The sequence below is a fragment of the Bos indicus x Bos taurus genome, chromosome 20, assembly GCF_003369695.1.
Source record: "Bos indicus x Bos taurus breed Angus x Brahman F1 hybrid chromosome 20, Bos_hybrid_MaternalHap_v2.0, whole genome shotgun sequence".
NCBI classification, from domain to species: Eukaryota; Metazoa; Chordata; class Mammalia; order Artiodactyla; family Bovidae; genus Bos; species Bos indicus x Bos taurus.
In genome coordinates this window covers 19,934,425-19,950,405 of record NC_040095.1, presented here as the reverse complement: position 1 = coordinate 19,950,405, position 15,981 = coordinate 19,934,425, and the positions used below count along the sequence as shown (strand labels likewise).

Here is a 15,981-nt window from a genome sequence, read left to right as displayed (position 1 = left end):
CACACAAGCCCCTGAGTTAGGGTTTAATTATTCACTTTTGTTACAGAGCAGCTCTCATGCCCTTTGAATTCAAACCTTTAAGCGCTGTAGTCAGAGCTCTAACACTCTGATAGTTTTCATCAGTCTTTAATGATTACTAACCAAAAGGTCCCTGAGGTTTTTCTCCCATATTAACAGCTCAACGGTTACAAAATTAGGGTCATTTCTTTTTCTTCTGCCCCTCCAAGCAAAAGCATAATAATTCAAGGTCAAAATACATTGGGAAAGAGGAGAACATTTTAGAAAAGATAATTAGGACACTGATATGGAAATTTTTGCACACAGTTGTATTGGCCTGTAAGAGGGATCAAATGTTATTTACACACATTAATCTAAGACTTTCTTGGGGTTTTTTTCTTTGGCTGCAGCACACAGCATGAAATTTCTTAGTTCCCTGGCCCCTGCTCCCTGTGTTCCCTGCAGGAGAAGGGAAAAGTCTTAACCACTGGACTGCTGGGAGAAGTCCCCTTTCTTAGGTATTTCTCAACATTTATTAACCAAAAAGAGTCCCTGAAAACGGCAGACAAATGTGGATTTCATTAAAAAATTAAACATCTGAACGTATTCACATAAAAGGAACGTGTACTTCTATATTAATAGTTCCTGGAAAAGACTTAAAGAGGAGATTGCTTTTAAAAAAAAAAGGGCAATGACAGGCCTGTTAAAAACTCATGCTTAATAAAACAACAACCAAGAAGTAAATAGCTTTGAGGATGTTTTCATTTCGGATACACGTTAAGCCACTAGATGGCATTAAAACATAGACCATGAGTTGCCACAGGCCTTAGATCGGGTGGGGCGGAGGGGCTGAGGAGGGAGAAAGAACTCTTTGTCTTGGTTTTGCTTCCAGAAAAAATAGTGGAGCCAAATTGTGATTATTTACAAGATAGAAAGGTCATTTTGGCAGAAAATCTCTTTCCAAGTTATGTTTGGTTAAACTATATGAGCTTGCTGTCTTTGTATGCCAGCAAAGGTTGAATACTGATAATTTCATATAGTTCAACCCCAAAAGTATTTAGATTCCTAGAACATGCTACTGAAATTTATTTTAATGAAGGATAAAAAACCCAACAGGTAGACGCAACTGAAATCTGATGATTTTCTTCTTCCTTAGAGAAAGAAATAAGGAGATCCTATTGGATTCAATGACAAGACCACAAGATTGCTATTTCTGGGTGCAATGAGGAAAAGACATACAGAGGCATTTAAAAAAAATCAACAATGTCCCATTACCACGGGATAGTAATGTTCTACAAGGTTAATAACCACCACGTTTTTCCTAAAATTACCCTAGGTGCTATAATTTCAGTAAGAGTAAAGGTGAAATGACTTGGCTGTTCCTACTCTGTACTTTTAAATCAAGTCTATCTCGCTCCATCTGAATGATGTGAGGGTGGGGGATACAAGATAATATCTGGATATTTTTCTGTCCTTTGTTGAACTAAAGATTCCACTTCTTTGAATAATGCACACTTCCAGGGGAGGATTCTGATTGACTAAGAATTTTACATGGCGGTCATTCATGATGTGATACAAATAACGGAAAAGGTGGAGCCAGAGGCAACTGATTACAAAGCAGGGTTCCCTGTACTGCATCAGTGTCGTGCCTCCTTGGAGTTCCTTGGCCCCTCAAGATCTCTGGCCAAATTGAGACTTCACCCTTGGGAGGAAAAGGTCAGCTGCTAAGTGGCATCAGGTGACATGACACCATTCCTGTCAACACTTACTCTAAGGGAATACCCAAACCCAAAGATTTCAGCATAAGCACAGGAGAATATTTCAAATGTAAAACAACAAAATATTTAGAGCTGTTATCTTCCTGGGGAGCAAAAAGATTCTGAACTTACGGGGGGAACATAAGAAACTACAAGTGGAAACGTGTTTAGATTGAACACCAGCAAGAATTTCTAACCCTGACAGTGTTACAGACTTGGGAACCGAATATGGAGGGGGAGTGGAGGATCTTTGCTGAAGGTTATGTCTATGCTCAATGCTTTAGGTTCAGCTCTGTCCATCAAAGTGGAATATGACCTTGCACATCTTCCCAATTTCTCTCATAACCTAAGATTTTATTCTCTTCGCTTCACAGGAAACTGTGGCTGGGGAACCACAGGGAGGGATCCTTTCATGTTTTGGAGATGAAGGCAAAGCATGAAGAAATGAGTTCTCAAGAAGAGGCAGACAATGAGATGGGCTTGGAAGGAGCCACTGAGCAGCTGAGACAGCAGGAGGCCCATTTTAAAGAATTATGAGAAGGAAGCCTGGTGTGCTGTAGTTTATGGGATGGAAAGAGTAGGACACAACTTAGTGACTAAACAACGACAACAATACACACAGGAAAATAAACTGAGAGGGGCAGAAAGTAAAATGTCAATCTTTCAGGGTTAAGAATTATAGGAACTTTTCTTCTTCTTCCTTTTACTCATATTTATTTTTTCTATGCCGAAGGTTTTATTTTGAAAGTAGTATGGCTTTTTTCATTGGAATAATCTAGTGTGAAATTAGCAATCCCAAAGCATGTTGGGAACGATGGGAATTTTTTGGCCTATTTCAACACTTCCCTGGATAACCTATTAATGTCTACAGTCTTCTCTGTCTATTGGTGAAAGCCAACTATCGTATAGTTGACCGATGATATTGGTTTCAACTCAAGTGACAAAAACATCTTACCATTTAAGCATTATAATATTTAGCATTAAATGGTGAATACTCTCACCTATACTAAAACTTTGAGAAGGGACTTCCCTGTAGTTCAGATGGTAAAGAATCTGTCTGCAGTGCAGGAGATCCAGGTTTGATCCCTGGGTCGAAAACCAGAATGGCAACCCACTCCAGTATTCTTGCTCGGAGAATCCCATGGACTGAGGAGCCTGGCGGGCTACAGTTCATGGGGTCGCAAAGAGCTGGACATGACTGAGCAAGAAACACATACATACATAGAGTTTTTTAGATTATATACTCTAGTAAAAGGCCATTTGTGAAAGCTGTGATGAAGCCACTTAAGAATCTGCAGCCTTGGGGCAATAACTACCTTCCATAAGGTGATATGAGTCATTAAGCTAATCATAAACTTTCCTAAGTAGACTCCAAGAATCTATATATGATTCAGGCATCATATATACCCACAAATTATACAGAGTGTTTTTTATTCTAAGATCCAATTTCAAGGGTATTATTAGTAAGTACACATCCTAGTTAAACAGTTCATTGACACAGACTAAGTGATATTTTACATAATATATTTCTCAGTATATCAATTATAATACTCTACAGAAAATGTCTGATATGTAAAAGACTAGATATCCTTAAAATTGAAGAGTGTTAATGGCAAGGTTCAAGTTGAAATTTATCTATCAATTAGTGGGAGACTAACACATATTACTTGATATAAGATATACAGATTACTTTTTTTCACATTTTACTACATATTTAAGTGTATTTTTCTTACAACAACACCTAGAGATTTTAGTTAGAAGAATAGTGACCTAAATATACTCAGGTTGGAATGATTGTTTTTACATTTGATGATGGTTATTTATATATTATTTTACCTGATTTACTCTGTTACTGAGCTTTAGATATAAAGTTATGGGTTCTTGACAGCTATCAATTAAAAGTCCTTAGCTTTGTATGATTTTATTATCACAAAATATGATGAAACGCAATTGTAAATTTTTTTAACATAGAAATATAATTATTGGAAAGAACTAATGACCTCCAGCAAACTTTTAAGCAAATGAGACATTAAACTTCCAAAAGGGGTGGTGGTGGTATTCTTCTATTTTTAATAGCCTGCATTAATAAAAAATATCACTACATACTTTGCTATTTATGGACTCCTTAAATCTTGATCTAAATTATAGCAATTAAAAACTTCAGGAAATTTGGGATTTCCCTTTTGGCTCAGTGGTAAAGACTCTTCCCGCCAGTGCAGGAGATGCAGGTTCGATCCCTGGGCTAGGAAGATCCTACGTGCTGCAGAGGGGCTCTCAGTAACAAGAGAAACCCTGAAGTGAGAAACCCTCACTCTGCAACTAAAGCGTAGCCCCTGCTCACCACAACCAGAGAAAAGCCTGCACAGCAACGAAGACCCAGCATAGCCCCAAACAAATAAATATAAATTCAAAAAAAGTCAGGAAATTTGAAAAAGTGTTAGAAACATATATGATTCTGCTACCCAAACACTGCCATTATTCATTTTTAAAAACAATACCTATTATGAAATTTTGGAGATCAAAGAACCCTTGCTGATAACAACACAAAATTCACTAAGTATTTTATTTTCTAGAAATAAGCTTGGTGTTACTTCAATTTCTTGATAATAACCTTATGAGACAAGTAGCCTTGTGTCATTTCACAGAGGAGAACAGGCTTGCCCACGCACATTCATCACAAGAGCAGGTGAAAGGCTTTGACTGGGGTCTATCTTAAACCAGCTGAGTCCCCAATTTTACCAACTGGGGAAAAAAGTCATAGAGAAGTTAGTGAGTTGCTTATGTTGCTAGCGCTAGTTGTGACGTAGCTAGCCTTGATTATGATTTTTCTAACCCTCTGGATCATTCTTATTAACAGTCACTGTTGACTTTAAACTGGCTTTGCTCAGTCTCTCAGTCGTGTCTGACGCTGCGACCCCGTGGAGTGCAGCCTACCAGGCTCCTCTGTCCATTGGGTTCTCCAGGCAAGAATACTGGAGTGGGTTGCCATTTTCTGCTCCAAACCTGCTTCGTGCCCCAGGTTAAATCAGTTTTATCGCATTCTAGAAGGAATGATGCTAAAGCAGAAACTCCAGTACTTTGGCCACCTCATGCAAAGAGCTGACTCATTGGAAAAGACTCTGATCTTTTCCAATGAGATCTGGAAGGGATTGGGGGGATTGGGGGCAAGAGGAGAAGGGGACGACAGAGGATGAGATGGCTGGATGGCATCACAGACTCGATGGACGTGAGTCTGAGTGAACTCTGGGAGTTGGTGATGGACAGGGAGGCCTGGCGTGCTGCGATTCACGGGGTTGCAAAGAGTCGGACACGACTGAGCGACTGACCTGATCTGATCTGATCTGATCCCTAGTCTGCCCATACCAGTAGCTCTCAACTTTCCCTGAGAAAATACTGGGGTTTTAAAAAGTATACTGCCTGGGTCCAGATTTTTGGATTCAATTGATCAGAGGTGCAGCATGGGATAAAATCTTTCCAGGAGATTCTACTGTGTAACTAGAGTTGAGAAGCACTGGTCTATACTAAGAATATCAGGTTATCAACTACTTTATATTCCAAAATTCTTTAGATTTTTTTCACCTTCTAGTATTTCTGGGATCATGTGGTTAAAGTGTTTTCATGATTTGTATGCCTAAAAGGAACTCATAAACATAAATATGCCATTCAGTTAAATCTCTGGACAAATGCCATGTTTAAAAGAAGAGTAAATAAAGCATCAGGTTGAATTGGAATATTGAATTTCAAGCACTAATCATGTACCTAATTATACTAAATGTAATTTAACCCATGATATAGCTTTCCTCTTCTAGTGCTTATGTCAATTAAGGAAATGTGGTCCCACTTAAGTATGTCACTTGGGCAATTTGTAATTTGAAGCAAAGATACTCTCTGGGTCTATGGATTTATAAGAAACAGACCAATATGGACAAAGTTATATTCTCTAGCATTGCTTTCAGATTACTTGAGTGAACCACAGACTTTGTATCTGTACTTGTGTTAGATTTAGAATGAAGAACCAGAACTAATCCCTGCCATTAAAACTTTCTGAGGACTGAGAAACCTGTTCAGCAGCAAGCTGTGCTTACCTGTGCAAAGGGAGTCACAATCAGGTCATCTCCATGTCTGAAAAAGAAACCAAATCCCATGTTAGATGACACTGGTCACTCTAGGACCACTTTCAAGCCATATTAAATAATACGTTTCATATTCATAAATCCCCAAGGAGAATTACAGCAATTACATCCTTATTCTTTAACACATGTTCTTCTCAGTCACAAGGGTGAAGATGTGTCTTCTGGGATGTTAACCACTGACCAGTTCCCTAGGTAAAAAGAGGGGCTTCTTGATTATCAACCAAGGTCACTGACAGTTATTAAGCACACAGGATATACAACAGTAGAAACGGAGTTCCAGCAACAGGACCTGAGTTTACTCTTGGCTGCTTATTATAGGTATTATTGAGGGGCACCTAGGAAGGAGCTAGCAATGGCAGTGACTCCGGTGAGAGGTCCCTGGACCATCTAACACTGGAAGGTCCTGAGCATCACTGTGTGTGAGCCTTGGATGGGCTTGGAACTGTAGATGACACGGGGCTGCATCAGATGCTAATAAAAACCCAGTGGAACTTTTCAACTGACTCAGGTCCCAGCCGCCGTGGTTACTGGGGAATGTTACTCTGTGTGTACTGTTGCTATAGCAACCTGAGTGACACAGTGCCAGGATGCAAGGGCAAGCTGTCAGCATGACGTCTCTTGGAGGGACAAGGAGAGGCAAGGAAAGTTGCGCCAACAGTCTACTTGGAAGAAAGTGAGAAACCCAGGCCCAGAGTTCTTTCGTGGTATTTCTTAGCATGAACAGTTTGTGAGAAGGATTTCCAAAATCTCCACGGGGTATATCTTGATGTAGGTAGCTGGAGCCCTTTAATCAAAAGGGAATGGAATTATTCTACACAGAAAGCTTCAGGACATGACCCTGAGAACACTGCAGCTGAACAGTTCGCTCACTCATGAACAATTCTGGAAAGGGCTTGAGTGACCTAAAACAACACTCAGGAAATATGCTTCAGCACTAGCGGCATATGGATGACGTTAGTAAACGGATCGTTAACAATAATTAGACCAGTTGTTTTGGTCATCATCGAGTTACACAGAGATCTTCAAATTCAAAGTGTGGGAAAAATAAAGGGATAGTACACGCTTTTAAGGAAATATGTGTTATTTTGCACCCTCTTCATTTCACAATTATGTTTTTGAGGGGCATCTGCGCTTTGGAGAGATTATGGAGACAGCCAAAATTTAACTCATACAAAATCTAGATACTTTTCAAAGATACAATCTTTGCTTCCACTTTATTCAATATAATTGCCTGATTACCAAGTTTATTTCCTAAGAACTTAGCCACCTTGACAAAGGCACAGCATCATTCAAATATTAATCCCCGGAAATGTCTTTTCATTTTTCACATGAATTACACTGGATTTTAATTACTCTAAACTGAAAAGCATGTGAGGATATATAAAAACACTTAATTCTATCTTCGGTTATATTTTACTCCCAAGCACTGAAAATAATTTATTTAGAATATACAATATTTAGGGTAATTTATCAATCTTGCTTCCCTTTCTCTGTCAAAGCATAAAAGAAGTTATAGTTTTAGTGATGGAGGTATTTCACTCTTTTGACTTAACTTGACCAGAAATTGTTTTTGCCAAATATCTCAAGACTGTCTCATTTTAGTCAGAGTAGATTTCTAGCATTTCAGTGGCAAATGTCCTTAATAAATAGCTAATCTTTCCTTTTCAAAATTATGTAAGGTTTAAATTATCTCTGAATATATAATGAATGTATAATTTTTTAAAATGTCTTTGTCTAAGTGTCGGTCACTTGCTCTGGTTAACATGAGCTGAACCAGTCACCCGCCTGGTCCCTGGGGCTGGGGCAGCCTCTCCCCTTCCTCAAAGACAAAGCCTGCTGAGTTCTGAGCCAGCGCTACTGGAGGCAGGGGAATGTGAGGCTCCACAGGGCACTATTGAATATTCTGTTTTTCCAGGGAGAAACGACCACAGTCAAGAACTACTCCCTATGACTTTGGCCATCCTTCTGCTACTTTTGCAGTATTTACTACAGCATTTTATTTTCTCCCCTCATTCTTTCTATAATAAGAAGCCAGCCAAATTGACAAGAAACCGAAAGAGAGAAATCAAAAAGCAAACCCTCACAGAGACTTCACTGGGATCCATCAACTATTCAAGTACTTAAATGAGGAAAAGCTTCTTGCCTTCTTAACAAATCAAGTTCAGCTGACAGCAGCACCTGAAAATAGAGCTTTGTAAACTAGTTCAAGATTGTGTGTGAAACGCACGTGCCAATGACCTTTCCACACTTTATTATAACCAACCCAGAAGGAAAAGGAGATGCAGTTAATTAGAAGAAAGTTTATACTTTATTGAGTGAAGACTTCTAATCCGACAAAGCTACAAAGGATTAGTGGCCACAAAGTACCTGCTGCTTCTGAGTATCATGCATTGCAAATTTCAGGATGACACGTGGCTGGATGAGCTAGTGCTTTGAAGAGGGGCCACGGGCTGAGGCTTACTTTCTGAATATTGTGTAAACTTTTTGATCTTCCACGCTTCCCTGTCTCTGGCTATAAAATCAGAAAGTCGTTCTCCTCTGGAGTTTGTCAATAGGATTAGGGAATTGATAAACGTGCAGACAACGGTATTTTGAAACCCTAGAGTCTTTCTCCATTTAGACTTGAAACTATCACCTATGCATTGTCACCCTTGATCCCCCTCTTTTAGAAACGAATTAGAGAACAAGTATGTTCTTATTTTTAATGTGTACATTAAAATGTTTCTGGGAGCCCCAAATTAAACAGTGCATAAAGATACTTCTGGGAGCCCTGTTTGGCAACACCCAAGAACTAGCCACAGGAGAACTTTCTATTCACCACTCTTTATTCCCATGTTCACAGAAGTACAGACACAGAAAACAAACAAACACATAATACAATATACCTGATCTTTTAAAAAGCTATTATATGCATATACCAAATATAAGACTCATATCGACTATAGAAACTTTGGAAAATACAGAAAAACCTTGAGTCACCCAAAGATAACTGTTGATAACACTTTCCTTCTGGATATGTGAGCACATGTATGTTACACAGGATTTTTACAGACATATGATTTCTTACATACTTAGAATCCCATTCTAATTCCACTTTATATCTTGTTTGTAACACTAAACCTGTTGAATCATGAAAAATTTTACATGCCTTTATACTTTTTTTTTCATTTAGCAAAGTGTTTTATTCAAAAGCTTCTCGGCACCATCTAGCTGTCAGAAAGAATGGATGATATTCCCCTTTGTGTGCCCACCCAACTCCCAATTCCAGAGGCAGAAGTTGAACCATTTGGCCAGAGCTCCTTCTAATGATTATAATTCAGATCATCATCAGGTTTTGGTTGTTCTTTCGTTTGCTTTCTCTAACCCTCTACTTAACCATGACTCAAGAAGGGTGCCCTAATATTTGAGCTCTCAAAACTGCATGCTGCCTGACAGGATCACTGTCCCTCCTAGGCGGCAGTCAATGAATTCAGTTTTTTTCAAGGTAATTCTACGTGCCTCCAATAGCCAGGAATGGGAGGTTGATCAAAACTGACATGATTGCGTCCAATTGTTTTGAACCATGCGAAATGCCTTTATGCTTTTAAATGGGGCTTCCCCGATGGCTAGGAGACATGGGTTCGAGCCCTGAGTCAGGAAGATCCCTGGAGGAGGAAATGACAACACACTCCAGTATTCTTGCCTGAAAAATCCCATGGACAGGGTACCCTGGCGGACTACGGTCTAAGAAGGTCACAAGGAGTCAGGCACAACTGAGTGACTAAGCACACATACTTTTTAAATGGGCTTTCCAGGTGGCTCAGTGGTAAAGAATCTGACTCCCAATACGGGAGATGCAGGAGATCCCCTGGAAAAGGAAATGGCAACCCATTCCAGCATACTTGCCTGGAAAATCCCATGGACAGAGGAGCCTGGTGGGCTACAATCCATGGGGTCACAATGAGTTGGACACAACTGAGCACGCAGGCATACTTTTAAATAATTTCTGATGAGTGTAGCCTATGTTTAGTAATCTCTAAACTTTTCAAGCAGATGTATATCTAAATGAATTGAAATGTAACTGCTAATTCTATTTTAAAATAAAACAGATTCTAATAATGCTGAGCGCCAAAGAATTGATGCTTTTGAACTGTGGTTTTGGAGAAGACTCTTGAGAGTCCCTTGGACTGCAAGGAGATCCAACCAGTCCATCCTAAAGGAAATCAGTCCTGGGTGTTCACTGGAAGGACTGATGCTAAAGCTGAAACTCCAATACTTTGGCCACCTCATGCGAAGAGTTGACTCATTGGAAAAGACTGATGCTGGGAGGGATTGAGGGCAGGAGGAGAAGGGGACAACAGAGGATGAGATGGCTGGATGGCATCACCGACTCGATGGACATGAGTCTGAGTGAACTCCGAGAGTTAGTGATGGACAGGGAGGCCTGGCGTGCTGTGATTCACGGGGTCCCAAAGAGTCAGACATGACTGAGCGACTGAACTGAACTGAATAATTGTATAAATTACTCAAATGTATTTTAGTTTGTTCATTCCTTTAAAAACAACCTAGTTAAAAAAAAATGCTTATTTTGATAAAATGTTCATAAGACAAAGCCAAATATTAAAACGCTAGTTGAGAAATAGCGTTCATTGTGTACTAATTAAAGGCGATGCTGAATATGTCACGTGGCTACCCTTTTTAAAAAACAGAAGTATCGCTGATTTATGTTAGATCAGTTTTAGGTGTACAGCACAGTGTGTTGCTTCCCTTTTTTAATTAAAATCATGAAACTATGGTTTCAGACAATAAAAATATTCTGGAAACTTGGCAACTAAGACATTTTGTGAAACCAAATCATATTTTCCCATAGGTATCATTTTTTAATGATTTGCTTTTCCAAAAAAATAATGTTGCTCTCTGAGAAAATATGAACGCCTCATTTAAGAATATAACAAATCTTTTAAAGTTACTTATGAAGGAGGCATTATGAATTCCATAAATTCCTAGTAGATACAATACTACTGAAACAATAAAAACAAAGAAAATCTCTTCTTCACTGTCTATCAGATTCACCTGAAAATATGGTTTCTCTGCTTTGCTTGGCCTTTTAGTTTAGCACTAGTTTCACTGTTAGTAAGAAGAAAAAAAAAGACTAGTACTTCCACTATGGGACCCCAGGGACTGAAGTTCCTATAACATGAAGCCGAGATCAGCCACACCTGAAAGTAACCTTCTTTGTTGCTACTGGCCACTTGGAATTAAGGTGACCCATTTAACACAAAAGCGTGGTCAAAATCACAACTACCGAGACTTGAATTTTGGCAGGAATGTCCAGGAACGTTTGAGTGAGGACTAAAAGTAACGTAAGTTACTACAAGATCAAAATTAAAGCAATTCAGTACTCTGTGCAGCAGCATGATTCAGTCTGAATTTCTTCAGTATCAAATTCCAAGCCATTTGTGCATGTCTGTATGCACAGTTTCGGTGGTTTTTCTATAATCCTGACCATAGTTATCAGTCATCAAGCTGAAATGTTAACCCTCACTTGAAAATCAACTTTGCATTTAAAATCCAGACTAGAACCAAAAAGGAAAAACTCCAAATGGAGAAACGGACTTATAGCCCTTTCCTCAATTTTAACAGACAAATGAGCTAATACCTATTCTATGAAAACAGGTGTGTGAGAACATCCACGTTCTTAACTTTATGAGGAAACAGCTTATGTACTTTTAACCCTTTCTTTTGGCCTAGAATTGTAATTTCCTAATAGACTTGAATAGTAACTTAAACTAACCTCCTTTCCACTGATGCTCAGCAAAATCACTCAATGTTTGTTGACTTCAGCACTGGGGGCCCTTTTAATATGTTCCTATTATTTTTTATTTCTTAAATGGGCTTTCAGTACAATTACTTTGAAAAATCAGAGTACAAATATCCAAAAAGCTGATAAATAATAGTAGTAATAATTTCAAACAATTATAATTATTATAAAAGAATGTGTGTGCTCAGTCCCTCAGTTGTGTCTGACTCCACAACCCCATGGGATTGTAGCCCGCCTGGCTCCTCTGTCCACAGGATTTCCGAGGCAAGAGTACTGGAGTGGGTTGCCATTTCCTTCTCCAGGGGATCTTCCTGACCCAGGGATCGAACGGGCATCTCCTGCATCTCCTGCATTGGCAGGAAGATTCTTTACCACTGAGCCACCTGGGAATCCCCTATAAAATAATAACAGTAATTAATATTTATCAAACTATTACTATGCACCAGGCACTATGCAAAAGAACATTACACTGATTATCCTGTATTAGGTATGTTTTTTTTGTGTGTGTGGATTAGGAACGGGAGGCCTAAGAAGGACAAAAAAATCAAATGCCCATGGCATGATGGAGCCAGCATTCAAACACAGGCAGTATGACTCTTGATGGGTCTGTGCTTAAACACTGTGCAATTTGGCATCAGTAGTGGCATTTATCAATGCCAAAAGCACATTCCAAACAATCCCTAATCTCTAGCACATTTTTCACTTCATGAAGCTGATATATACCATAAAGACAACAAATGGAAGAGTTAATGTAAAAATGCAGAACAAAACAAATCACTAAAAGGACTCACAAAACAGTCTCTACCCATCTACTGATTTTCATGTCCTTCTTCCCTAAACTAAAATAATAAGATGAAATCAAATAATTTTTGGCTTCCTACTGAGGTGATAATTCTGGCTGAGAGTTCAATATCATACGTTCATATTCAGAGTGCAGCTAAATTACATGCATGTCATACAAAACAAATGTCTCAGGAGATGGCATTTATGTGCATATGCATGCATAGGTAAATACCCCCATATAAATCTATTTATGTATACACTGTGTATACATAATGTATACACATTTCCCTAGGATTGAGTGCAATCCTAGGGAAAGTATTTTGATTTTCTGCCTCTGTATTTCAAATAAGGGAGGATAAAAGTATTGTGGAGGAAAAGGTGCATCCTTATCAGTATAAGGAGAATTTACTCTCTTATTTTCTCTGTACCACGCAATGTAAAAACCCTTCAAACACCATCTGCTCTGCAAAATTTCATTTTAAGGTATATTTCCTAAGATTAAAAGCATATAATGTCAATGCAAGGTCATTAATTGTAACAGATGTATGTACCACTCTGGTAGCGGACAGAAAGTATATGAGCAATCTCTGTGCTTTCCTCTTAATTTTGCTGTGAAACTGGAAATGCTGTCCAAAGGAAAATCTTTTAAAAAAATAAATAAGTTATATCATATAACTTTAGAAAGGAAAGTTATATATCAAAGTCAGACATTGAAAGCTATTTAGTCTTCTAAAATTTAAATCATTTGCTCACTGCTTCCTCACATTTTAAGAATGAAGGTCTGGCCTGATATTTGACCAAAAACATTCTTAGAACAAAACCCTTCGTTTTTTGGCCCATGTATGCTCATACCACATGCACTGATAAGAAAGTAAATGAAACTGGAGCTAATGCAACATAAGCAAACATTCTAAGTCTGAAGGGTAATCTCTTCTTTCTTTGTCATAAGACAAAATTTAAGGCTTCATTAGAGAATACACATGATGCCAATAAATGGCCTCAAATGTGTTAGATGACAGCATGAAAGATGATCCACTGTCAAAATTATACAGCAAAAGGTTTTCTAGATGTAAGAAGTTAAAAGCGATTTGCGAACATAGAGACATTCTCTAAGCCTATTTAGTTTGTGTAATAAAAGCCAATACGAGAAAGGGATCCTTCCAGGCACGTGAAGGCACAAATCATTGTCATGTAATGGTGATGCCTGACCTCCATGGAGGGGGAAGGAGGACAGGAAAGGGTTGAGGACACAGCAAGCTTTCTGAAGTGTCCTCATTCCGTTGTAGGAACAGGTTCTTCTTTCCTAGTTTATCTCACTTGACAGGACTGTTAACGTCAGTGGCCCTGCCTGCTCGGTTTTTCTCCAAAATGGGTTCCCAGGGAAAAGATTTATGGGTGGCAAGAACAACAATTTTTTAAAAATCTGCACGAGGTAAAACAATTCTGTAGATTAAAAGAAAGTGAAAGTGAAGTCGCTCAGTCGTGTCTGACTCTTTGGGACCCCATGGACTATAGCCTACCAGGCTTCTCCGTCCACTGGGATTTTCCAGGCAAGAGTACTGGAGTGGGTTGCCATTAAGGAGAGACATGAGAGTAGGATGCTTTCTGTGCAACTACTGTGTACCGATCCTGCTCTACCGACCCATGGAATTTAATTCTGATGCCTCTGCATTAAATGGATGCTCATAGTCCCATCCTAAGGTAAAGAACTGGGTTCAGAGAACTTGAGTAACTCATTGGCAGTCATGCCCTTGGCAAGTGGCAGAATTTAGTGGTTTCCAAAAATGCCAGGCTGTGACCTGGTTCTTGCCCAACAGAATGAATGTTCACTGGCCTTTGTGAAGAAGAGAATAAACATGAACCAAGGAGTGAGTTTTTTTAAAAAAGACACATTAAAAAAAAAAAAGAAGCTAACTGTACTCCTTTGGAAGACTCATTTATTATGAGAATATGTGCCACTCTCTTTATAAAATAAGTCAAGTGAAACGCCTTTGGAAAATAAAATGATTGTGTATATCGATGGGAATTTCCTTGTTAAATAAATAAAGTCATTTATCTGACAAAGTAAGCGCTTAGTAACCCGGTGTCAGTCCCCACATGGCTTCTGAAGTTTTATTGAGTCACGAACTCCCAAGGCATGAAAATGAGCAGTGGAGCTGGATTTAAACCCAGGCTTTAAATACTATTTCACTTTTACTGCACCATGCTGCTTTCTGCATGCACAAATAGATTCAGACTCTTCTGAAGCCCCATAGAAGTCCATATTCTAGATTCTAGAACAGCACGGCCCAACAGGTGTTTGCAGCGGTGGAAATGTTCTCTTTCTGTGCTGTCTAAGTATCTACCAGCCACAGTGGCTACTTACGGCTCAAAATGTGGCTAGGGCAACTGAGGAACTGAAGGCCACTTTTATTGAATTTTAATTAATTTAAATTAAGAGAAATCTGTCACCTGTGGCTAGTGACTTCTCATCTCAACTGGTGCAGCTCTTGAGCAATTTTTACAAAACTTCAGTTACAAATTTTCCAAGGAAGACAATGTTTTATATAACCAAAAAAAAAGTCTACTCTAAGCTTAAGGGCAAAAAAGCACTGATATATTAACATAACAGAAAATTTTGATTATTTGGCAAAGAGCCTAAGTGGAAAGATCTGCCCAAGTGCCCATCAAGATTTTCCACCCCGGAAAAGGAAATAAAGATTTTAGTTCAACTGCTTTAATTTTTCTGTTCTCACCTAGAGACTACTGTACCTGCCAGCAAATGCCAAATGAGTGGTTCAGCCACAGCTGTTGGTCGATATCACTATGTTCAAGGTCAAGATACCTGGATTCCAACTCACGTTGTGCATGTGTGTGTGTGTGCATGTGTGTGTGTGCATGCTGAAAAGACACACTTTTGAGCAGAATTTTGTGATTTCTAAAAGTGAGCTAATAATACTTTCTCATTTCCTTACATGATTGTTTTGAGGATCAAGTATTGAACTTCACGGGAGAAGGCTATGGCAACTATAAAAATTATACAGATGCTGCTGCTGCTAAGTTACTTCAGTCGTGTCCGACTCTGTGCGACCCCATAGACGGCAGCCCACTAGGCTCCCCCATCCCTGGGATTCTCCATGCAAGAACACTGGAGTGGGCTGCCATTTCCTTCTCCAATGCATGAAAGTGAAAAGTGAAAGTGAAGTCGCTCAGTCGTGTACGACTCTTTGTGACCCCACGGACTGCAACCTACCAGGCTCCGTCCATTGGATTTTCCAGGCAAGAGGACTGGAGTGGGTTGCCATTGCCTTCTCCATACAGATGCCAGGCAAGTGTAAGAATAAATTCTTATATACAGTTCAGTTCAGTCTTTGAGTCGTGTCTGACTCTTTGCGACCGCATGGACTGCAGCACGCCAGGCTTCCCTATCCATCACCAACTCCTGGAGTTTACTCAAACTCATGTCTGTTGAGTCAGTGATGCCATCAACCATCTCATCCTCTGTTGTCCCCCTCTCCTCTTGCCTTCAATC

The 15,981-nt window shown here is 39.2% G+C and overlaps 1 protein-coding gene across 6 annotated transcripts in view; it reads right to left on the bottom strand.

Moving 5' to 3' along the window:
• Nucleotides 1–15,981, bottom strand: part of PDE4D (phosphodiesterase 4D) — a 1,572,172-nt gene that overhangs the window by 207,561 nt on the left and 1,348,630 nt on the right. For all 6 annotated transcript variants that reach the window (XM_027520402.1, XM_027520399.1, XM_027520403.1 and 3 more), the window contains one exon: nt 5,840–5,876. In XM_027520402.1, coding sequence (XP_027376203.1) covers nt 5,840–5,876 — 37 coding nt within the window. The remainder of the gene's footprint in view (nt 1–5,839; nt 5,877–15,981) is intronic.